Source organism: Primulina eburnea, chromosome 5 (genome assembly GCF_022965805.1).
Source record: "Primulina eburnea isolate SZY01 chromosome 5, ASM2296580v1, whole genome shotgun sequence".
Taxonomy (NCBI): Eukaryota; Viridiplantae; Streptophyta; class Magnoliopsida; order Lamiales; family Gesneriaceae; genus Primulina; species Primulina eburnea.
Genome location: NC_133105.1, coordinates 17,230,550 through 17,241,445, shown reverse-complemented (window position 1 = coordinate 17,241,445; position 10,896 = coordinate 17,230,550). Strand labels below are relative to the sequence as shown.

Genomic DNA, 10,896 nt, shown 5'->3' with positions numbered 1-10,896 from the left:
GGCTGATTGTTATTGTGGTGTTGTTGCCTCTTGCGCTGTATTTCAAATTCAATGTCCCTCAAGGCTTGCTCAGACTGGAATGAACAAGTAGTATCAGTAGCGTAATCCAAAGGATGCATCATCATAACATTATTTCATAAGGTAGGTCGTAAACCATCCATGAAGTCTCTAAGCTTCTCTGCAGGATCCCTTGCAATAAGGGGTACAAAGTGACAACCCCTATCGAATTCTTCACAAACTCAGCAACAAATAAGTTTCCCTAACGGAGGCTCATAAACTTTCTCTTCAGTCGCCCACTAACATCAGCAGTAAAATATTTCTCATAGAATATCTCCTTGAAATGAGGCCAAGTAATAGTAGCAAGATTAACACCATGCTCGGCTTCTTCCCACCATAAAGAAGCATTATCCCTAAACAGGTAGGTGGCACACCTAACACGGTCAGCATCCCCCATATTCAGATAACGGAAGTGTACCTCTAGTGAACGAATCCAGCTCTCAGCAGCAAAGGGATCGATGGTGCCAGAAAATTACTTCGGCCCTAGCCTCTGGAACTGATCATATATGTCGTGTTGTGGCCTAGGGGACTGCTGTAACTACTGCTATAACTGCTGCTGCTGTAACTGTTTCTAGAAGAAACGAGCCATTCCCTCTACAACATGAGTAGCAGCATCCCCTGGAGGTGGTGGGGGTGCATTCCCTTGATGATTCACACTGTTCTCGGCTTGATTCTCTTTAACAGGGGCACGTCTAGGAGGCATTTTATCTGAACGTTTTCTTAATTCTAACGTAACCAACATGCATTTAAATCTTCGTTTTCTGATCATGGAACATATCCTTATTCATTTAGCAATTTAAGCATGTAAAGCATATATACTCAAAAAAGCTAGTAAACATGTAACATAAACATATCATTCATGTCATCATGCAGGTAACATCATATTAAATCATAAAAAACATGTAAACTTATAAATAAAGGCTTGACGACTGATCTTTCAGGCACTGATGGTGGCACAACCCTTTACAGGACCTTTGCTCTGATACCAACTGAAACGTCTGCCATTCTTAATGTTTAAAAAATACTAGAATTTTTTTTTAAAACCTAAACATGAAACGATCAACCTCTCACATGTACTTAAAAATATCTTCATAAAATATTTTGCACCATTTTAATATAAAACATCAACCAACTAATACTTGAAAATCCAAAGGAAATAGTCAAAACATGAAATCGTCAAACGTTTTACCAAACCTAAAAAGCAATAAACGTGAAAAGTATCATCCTCTCAAAAACCACTCAAATGTGTAAATAAATGGTCTTAAAAATCTTTATCATAATCATAACATAAATCATAAGTGCGGAAATGTAGAAGCGCTGGTCCTCGGGTCGTGTGCATCTTCAGTCCATTCAGGTCACCCATTAAGACCTCCCTCAAACTCACCTGCATCCATCACACCTAGTGAGTCTAAAGACTCAACACACCATAATATTTATAACAAATAATACGTATAAAATCACAAGCAATAGTGAAAATACTTTTACGTAAAAATAACATTTTCATGACATGCATAACATAAACCTCGACCTTTTTCCTTTACCTCTTTCATAACATGTATCCTTTTATAATGAACTTTTAACATCGTTAATTGTGACTTTCCTCATCCTCAAAAGTCGATGGATCCATCTACATATAACCACAATACTGGGCGGCGGAGACATCAGGGACAATCTCTTGTCAACTAAGCCTTGGCCTATCCTCATCGAATGGAAATTCGATCATCGAGCTCCCTCTAGGGCCTTCTCCCATGAATGGGCTCCCTCTGGGCCTTTTCTCTCACGATATCCCCATTATTATCCTCATAGTCACAATTACTTCACTTCTTTCAATGTTTTACCTTTTCATCACTTTATGAAAATCATGAATTAAAAATCCTTTTTTTTTCTTTTTAAAAATAAGCATGCGACATATTCTTTTAACTTTATCGTTTCGTCGTAAATTCCCTTAATGCATCATAAAAATCCATAAACATTTAACATAAAAAATTTAGCATATAAAAATCCTTAAACATTCAAAATAATCATAATAGCATGTAAAACAACATTTAGAACACTGCCATGACGTTTACTAATTTCTAGGTGTACAAAGATCGTTTTACCCCTGGCGTAAAATTCTTTGATTTTGATTTTTTCTTAATTTCATTGACTCTAACATGTCCCAAATAATTATTTAAGCTTAAATTAATTTTCTCATATTTAATTAGCTTAAATTCTAAGCTTATTAAATTAGCTTTAATTATTCGTTTTTACGGTGTTTTAGTCCCGAAAAATCCCAAACTGTAACATAAAATTCCTAAACTTAAAACTTAGACTTTTTATAATATTTTAGCCCTCCTGAACCACAACTCAACCACCGTGAAATGTGTTTTGATTTATTTTATCTTTTAAAAACTCTAGAACCTATGAACTAGTCACCCTAGAGCCTACTCCATCTTCGGTCGAGCCATGCTCGAGCCATCATGACCCCTTCCCAGCACCCTTAGGAACCTCCTGGACTCATGCTAACCCCAAGGACCTGACCCTGGGTTAAAAACCGAATCACTCCAACCTGCAAACAAGTTGTTCGAGACTTCATGCAACAAGGACTCTACGTTTTTGGTTCCTAGGTTCCAGCCGACGCCCCAACCCCTGAACCAAAATACCCTAAGGATGAACCCTACCCAGCCACTGACCCACAGACCGAGCCCACCTACCTGCACAGGCCACGCAAACCTGCACGATGCACTTCGCCTCAAGCTAGGACTCCTCCCAACCATCTTGACTCACGCCCCAGCATGGCTAGGACTCAACCCTAGACCGAACCACATCCCTGGCTAACCTCTGTACTAAAGCCATGACAAGCCAACCCCTCCTTGATCATAACCGAGCCAACATGATCACTTGACAGGAAGAGTTCGTACCAGCTTGTTTCTTTTGTCATTGCCGTGAGTATGGATTGTGTTCTAGGACCTTAAATCATGTATGAACAACACTTGACCATAGCCTAACATCATGGCAGCCCCTTAACACGCATAGGACATGAATTGGAACAATAAGCCATTAGTTTATCTCATGTATATGCAGAAATCCTAAAATAATAATAAGAACACCATGCTTTTCATGCAAATGAATTAAAAAAGATAATACGATATGATAGACAAGAAAAGGAGATGTATGTAGTGCCTTTGAGTTTTAAACACACGAATATTCAATGGCGATGCGAAGAACTTTGACGTAGGAGACCCTAGGATGGATTTTCTTCGAAACCTTGATTGTTTTTCTTTCTTAAAAATAACGTGTGTGCTTGTGTATGCTGATGAGAGATTTCATGTGGGTGGAGGGGAAGAAGGCGTGGGGTTTGTGAGTTTTGGGGAGGGTTTTCATGTATTAAATACTAATTTTTCACTAATCAAGGCATAGGCCTATTAAGCATACTAATTAGGCCCATTAGTGCTTAATTGGAATTTAATTAAAATATTATAATAATTTTGTTTAAATCAATTTGTGAATTTAATAGCCGGGTCGCCAAAAAGTTCGTATTTTTGTTGAAAACCAATACCGATAAAATTTACATCCTGGCGTATAAAATCACCTCAAAACTCTTTATTTTCAAAATTATGAAAAGCATCAATCATATTTTAAATAATTAAAAATGATTATTTAATAAAAACATTTTTTATTTTTCAGTCATCGGTCTCCGTTCCTCGATCGTCACTTGAATAACCCTTAAAAATACATTTTAATGCATGTAAGTAGAAAAACTACTAAAACATCATATAAGCATGCCACATAATCAATATAGCAATTAAAATCATTTAATTACTCATTTTTCATATTTCCTAGATTTGCATACAGTTGAGTTACGTTGTCTTAATTTTGGACATTACAGGTATCCCCAGAGGAGTGTGCAATAGAGGGTCTGTTATTTCTAACAGAATGTATTTTAGGATGTTGTTATTCTCTTCTGTTTTTTTATCGTCTGGTCTGTATCTCTTCTGAACTGATATGTAGTTATATTACTGGTAGTTTCTAACATTCACAGAGGGTTGTCCTCCTGAGTTGAATCCTCTACTGGATCTAGCACTCCGATGGACTCTTCTCTTAGGTTCAACATAACCCAGACCATGATGCTTACTTCTGTTCGTATGATCTACAAACCTTTCAACTTGAACAATTGGTACTACTGGTTCATGTACCACACTGGATTTAACAAAGTGAATTTATTTGCCTTTGCTCGTATCCAGTTTGGCTTTGTACTTGTTTCAGAAGTGCTTTCATCGTTACTGAATCCAAGAACACTCCTGTCTCCAGATTGCTTTTGTAATTCTTGCATCTTCTCTAATGAAACAGAAGACTTGTTTCATGCATTCACCAGAACCGATAGCTTCTGATTCTCAGACCTCATCGTCTGGTAATCTGCATTTACTATGTCATTCTCAGTTCTTAATTTACTTATCTCAACTTCTAGATCGCTACAGCTGTTTCCTTGCAATCAAGTAAACTTACTGATTTGATCTTTTAAGTTTTGATTTTCAATTTGAACTTCCTCGATTGACTAAGAAAGTTTTGAGTACTCTTCTACCATGTCATGTAGTGCTTTAACCAAATCATTTCGTGTAAATTCATCATAATTGAAATCAAATACCTCTCCAGATGTCGAGGCTGATTGAGTGTTTGCCATGAGACATTTTTTCATCACTATCACTGGAGTGGCTATCTGAGTCTGAAGACTCAGAGCTAGAATCCGCCCATTTTGATTTACTTTCCTCAGCAATAATTGTTTTGTGGTCTCTTCTGGACTTCTTATCATTCTTCTTGTACTCCTTCTTCTTCTGGTTATCCTTCTTAGGTTTCGGGTAATCAGCATAAAATGTCTGATTTTTCCTCAGTTGAAGCATGCCATATCACCATGTGGTGATTCCTTCTTGAAGTTCCGTTTAGGGCTTTGGTATGCTCGGTGATTCTTCTTCGTGAATCTCGAAAATTTCTTCACGAATAAGGACATTGCATCATAGCTGATTTGTTTAGCATTCTTGTCAGATGTACTTTCAATAGCAGCAGCATGTGAAACATTTGAAACAACTGCATCAGTAGCAGTAGCAGTAGCTGCAAGAGCCTTGGTAGGTGGATTCGACAAGGGCTCTTCTCCGCTTCTTGCTTCCAGTTCAAACTCATAAGCTTTCAAGTCTGAAAACAAGTCATGTAGTTCCAACTTGTTCAGATCTTTTGAGACTTTCATCGTCATTGTCTTGACGTCATTCCCTGGGTAAAGCTTTCATCAGTTTGAGTGCTACTTCTCTATTGCCATATTCCTTTCCCGGAGCTGCTAGCTCATTTACTAAGCTACTAAAACGTTCATCAAACTCGCTCAGAGTTTCTCCAGCTTTCATCTTCAGATTTTCAAACTTTTGTATTGCCACAGGCAGCTTGTTTTCTTCTCTCTGTTTATTTCTTTCACAAATCTGGATAAGTTTCTCCCAGATCTCCTTGGCTGTAGGACACATCTTGATTTTGCTGAATATGTTTTTATCAAGTGTTTTGTAGAGAATATCCTTCGCAACATTGTCTACATTTTCTTTCTTTTTTTCTCCGCCTGTCCATTCATTTCTACGCTTTTCAACCATTTGTGGTGCGCCTTCAATAACAGCAATAGCAGTATTAGGCTTTAGAATTTTCAATGGACCATCTGTGATGACACCACATGTCATCGTCTTGAGCTGCAATATGGGCTTTCATCCCGATCTTCCAATAATTGAAATATTCTTTTGAGAACATAGGGACTTTGCTGAAGTGTGCCATTTTTGTTGTAAATTTTCAGAACAAGAAAAATCTGCTCTGATACCACTTGTTGGGGATCGATATATAGTTTAGAGGGGGTGAATAAATTCGTTCCTTTATTGGACGTTTTTGCAAAGTGTAATAGAATCATGTTAGATATTATAGCTAATCTTGTTCGAATAAATATCCAGCAGATCACAATAATAAGTGCGGAAACAATATGATGGTATGGGGCGAAAACAATAAAACAGTAGGCAATAGACAGTGGTTGTTTCTGGAAGTTCGAAGATGAAATCTTCTACGCCTCCCCTTCTTCTGTTTCCAGAAGGTATCACTAAAAGACTTTGGTTATTCTAGTACAACTCTTATACACACCCACTTCAGTAGGACTTACCCTTAGCCTACTGAAACTCTTAGTTTCACAACACAGTATAATGAATAAAACAAAGTTCTGGAAAAGATTCTTTCCCAGATTACAGACTCTTCTCAACAAGATGCAGTAAAGTGTATAGCTTGTGAAGAGATAACGAAACAACAGCACAATATGATCTCAGAAGATCTGATAATTGCTATAACGAGTGCGCTGCTTTTCCGTATGTTGAGCTTTGAATATAACGAGTAGTTATTTAATTTGCTCAAAAATAACGTTGGAAGAATGGGTTTCTTGATAAAATAATGATTGATGTTTTCTATATAGGGTTGATCCTTATATATAGAAAGCTTTGAATCCAACGTCTATAAACAAAATGGCTTCTTCGACTTCTGAGTAGAATCAGCTTTAATACCTAAAAAGGGTCCTGCAGAAAGCTTCAGAATAATAAGTCTTTGTTTTATACCAAAACTGGTAAGGTGCTTTAAATGACTTTGTACAATATTAATGGTGCAATTAATACTAGTACTAGGTAAAGTAACGGTAATATTTAAGACTGTAACGATCAAGCAAAAAAGGTTAAGTTCTGATAAGTTTTGCTTCTGCTTTACTAAGTTCTAATCATGTTTTTATAAGCCGATAAGTAATTTGAAAAGTACTGCTTCTATTAAAGCGATACGAGGGCTTCTACTAATTATATTGTCTTCTAGTTTTACTATCACGGCCAACTGGTTGTGACTCTCATCACCACAATTAAATTAAGTCTAACACACGTTATTATAATGAGGTGTCATAGACTCCTTTTGTAAGGCCCAAAATTAGGACGACGTAACTCAACTGCATGCAAATCTAGAAAATATGAAAAATGGGAAATTAAGTTATTTTTAATTGCTAATTAATTATGTGATATACATGCTTACTTGTTAATTATGATGTTATTGTCATTCTGCATAAATTGTATTTTGAAGGATATTCAAGTGACGATCAAGGGACGGAGACCGGGGGCTGAGAAAATGTGAAAATGTTTTATTTAAATAATTAATTTTAATTATTTAATATAGGGATGATTGTTTTCTCATATTTTTGAAAACATGGAATTTTGAGGTGATTTTATACGCCGGGACTAATTTTATCGGTGTTGGATTTTCAACCAAAATACGAGCTTCTAAACAGTCCGGCTATTTAATTCACTAATTATTGTTATGAAAACTTTTTTTTAAGTTTATTTAAATCCTAGCTAGCACTAGTGGGCTTAATTAGGAGCTAATTAGGCCTTAAGTCTACTTAATAAATTAATTAACATATAAAACACACAAAAACCCTAAGCTAGACACTAAAGCTCACGCCGCTCAAGTTTATCAGAAACAAAAAACCTCCCCTCGGCGAAGCAGCAGTCGCAGCACTTGCTCAAGCCTTGGGAAGCAATTTTCTTCGAAAATTTTAAGGGAAGCTAGCCTCGGTTCTCTCCGTTCTTCGTCGCCATCGGTATTTCGTGCGTATATAACGCAAAGGCACGCATAAATCTTCCTTTTCTCATCAATTACATCATATTATCGATTTAATTAACGTATGCACGAAGAACTCGAAGTTTTATGTTCAGATTTTCGGTTTTCTCATGTACATGCTATGAACTAACGATTTTTATGTACCATTTCATGCCTTGTTTGTGTTTAGGGACTGCCATGATGTTATATGATGTTTACGTAAAGTTTTCAAGGAGAATAAAGCCACACACACGCACCCACAATCGGCAGAAACCCATAAGAAACAAGGAAATGAAAGTTCAAAGGCTGCTGTCATCGGGTTAAGCGATCGGGTTCAGGGTTTTAGGGTGAGACTTGGACTTGGCTTGGGCCAGGACACAGTCAGAGGTTGTCATGAGTCAGGGTGAGAGTCCTAGCCATGCTAGGACTCGAACCGAGGGCTCGAGATAGAGTCATAGCGCGGCTAGGACTCCACCCGAAAACCCTGCACAGATTTGTGCAGGGTTTGCGCCATTTTCAGGCGATGGGGGCTCAAAGCATGGGGCACGGGCTGGACTAGTAAGGCTCACTAGAGTCCTAAGAGGGTAGAAGAGTGACTGGTTCAGGGCCTGGGCTCACGGGCAGGGCCTTGGATGCACGAAAAAGAGTCCTAGCTCCATAGAGGTTCTCGGCCAGTTTATGCAGTGTATTGGGGGGCCTCGTTTTTGGCTTTGGGTGTGAGTTTCTGATGGTTTAAGGGTCCAGTAGGTAATTTTAGGATGTTGGGCAAGTTTTGGATCAACATGGTTCGGGGGTAACTCGTGAAAATCGAAAGTGGGCTCGAGGTCGAAGTTTAGGTGTCAAATGAGGGTTTTTAAATAAAGAAAAATTGAAAAATGGTTCTCAGGGGTCGAGTCGTGGTTCATAAAAGCTAAAATAATATAAAAGGACTAAATTTTGAATTTAGGAATTTTATAATAAAGTTTAGGATTTTTCGGGATTAAAACACCGTCAAAACAGTTAATTAAAGATAAATGAAAAACTATATTATTTAAGCTAAATAAAATTACGAAAAAACTCATGTAAGCTTAAATAATTATTTGGGACATGTTAGAGTCAAGAAATCAAGGAAAAAGTCAGAAACGTAAAATGTCACGATTAGGGGTAAAACGATCTTTTTGCACCTAAAATTAGTAAAGGTCATGGCAGGGCCCTAAATACTATTTTTATGATATCATGTTCATTTTTAAATGTTTATGAAATGTTCATGATTTATTTTAAATGTCCATGAATTTTATGATTAAAAGTTGACATTTAAAATACATGGTGCATGCTTGGCTTCAAAAGAAAGTATATCTATGCAAGATTTTATAAAGTGATGAGAACATTGATGAAAGTGAAGTAATTGTGACAATGAGGATATGAGGATATGAGGTTATGATTGAGGATAGGCCAAGGCTCAGTTGACGATCATGTGTCGTTGATGTTCCCGCCGCCCAGTACTGTGGTTTCATGTAGATGGAACCATCGACTTTTGAGGATTGAGGAAAGCCACAATTAACGATCTGAATTCAATAAAGGAAAAGATAAGGTTTATGAAAAAAAAAAAAGAAAAGATTATGTCATGTTATGATTGAGGAAAAGGTAAAGGTGAGGTTCATGTTATGCGTATCATGAAAATGTTATTTTACGTAAAGGTATTTTCACTGTTGCATGTGGTTTTATTATGTATTATTTGATACAAAGATTTGGTGTGTTGAGTCTTTAGACTCACTAGGTGTGATGGATGCAGGTGGGATTGAGGGAGGCCTTGACGGGTGATTGACTGGACTGAGGGTGCACGCAACCCGAGGACCAGCGTTTCTACTGTTTCCGCATTTACTATTTTATGATTCATGATTTCGTTAAAGATTTTGAGATTTTTTTTTTTTATGCTTTGAGAGGTTTAGTGTGGGCTATACATTTCAAATTTATTGCTTTTTAGGTTTGGTTTATCATGCGACGATTTTATTTTTAGGACTGTTGCACTTGATTTTAAAAATGCTAGCTAGTGGATGTTCTAGAGCATGGGCGCAATATTTTATTTAAAATATTTTCATGTGTTGGCCGAATAAAAAAAAAATTAGTACATTTTAAACAAAAGAACACGAGACGTTTCAGTTGGTATCAGAGCGAAGGTCCTGTGAAGGGTTGTGCCACCATCAGCGCCGGGAAGATCAGTCGTCAAGCCTCAAAGTTGTAAGTTTTACATGCTTTATGTGATTTTATGATATTACCTGCATGACGTTATGAATACCATGATTATGCTACTTGTTTACTAGCATTTCAAGTATTTTGCTTTGCATGCTTAAACTGCTAATTGAGTTAGGATTTGTCACATGATTAGAAAACGTAGATTTAAATGCATGTTGGTTACGTTGGAATTTGGAAAACGTTCAGATATAATGCCTCCTAGACGTGCACCCGTCCATGAAAATCAAGCCGAGAACAGTGTTAATCGTCGAGGAAATACTCAAGGGGATGGACCTCCACCACCACCACCACCACCACCGGGGGATTCTGCTACCCGTGCTCTTGAGGGGATGGCACGTCTATTCGAACAGCAGTTAGAGCAACAGCAGTTGCAGAAACAGCAGCTACAGATACAATTGCAGCAGTTACAGCAGGCACCTAGGCCACCGCAGGATATCTATGATCAGTTTCGGAGGCTAGGGCAAAAGAATTTTCAGGCACCACTGATCCATTTGCTGCTGAGAGCTGGCTACGTTCTCTTGAGGTACACTTCCGTTATCTGAATATGGGAGATGCTGACCGTGTGAGTTGTACCACTTACCTGCTTAGGGATGATGCTTCACTATGGTGGGAAGGGGTCGAGCATGGTGTTAACCTTGCTACTATCACTTGGCCTCAATTCAAAGAAATTTTCTATGAGAATTATTTTATTGCGGATGTCAGAGGCCGGCTAAAGAGGGAGTTTATGAGCCTCCGTCAGGGAGACTTGTCTGTTGCAGACTTTGTGAAGAAATTTGATAGGGGTTGCCACTTTGTACCCCTTATTGCTAGAGATCCTGCAGAAAAGCTTAGGCACTTTATGGATGGTCTACGCCCTTCTCTACGCAACAATGTCATGATGATGTATCCATTGGATTATGCTACTGCCACTATTTGTGCCTTCAAGTCTGAATAGGTTTGAGGGATATTGATTTTGAAATTCAGCGTAAAATGCAACAGCATCATAATAACAGCCAG

The 10,896-nt window shown here is 37.8% G+C and overlaps 1 protein-coding gene across 1 annotated transcript; it reads right to left on the bottom strand.

Annotated features, from left to right (window-relative positions):
• Window positions 1-5,291: 5,291 nt before the first annotated feature.
• LOC140831410 (uncharacterized) lies at window positions 5,292-5,744 on the bottom strand. Its single transcript, XM_073195165.1, has one exon. It carries the CDS (start codon window positions 5,742-5,744, stop codon window positions 5,292-5,294), a length of 453 nt encoding a protein of 150 aa, XP_073051266.1.
• Window positions 5,745-10,896: the final 5,152 nt, after the last annotated feature.

Bases quoted from the DNA above. Each gene is read 5' to 3' on its own strand.
- LOC140831410 (XM_073195165.1), bottom strand. From the start codon at position 5,744: ATGACATGTGGTGTCATCACAGATGGTCCATTGAAAATTCTAAAGCCT.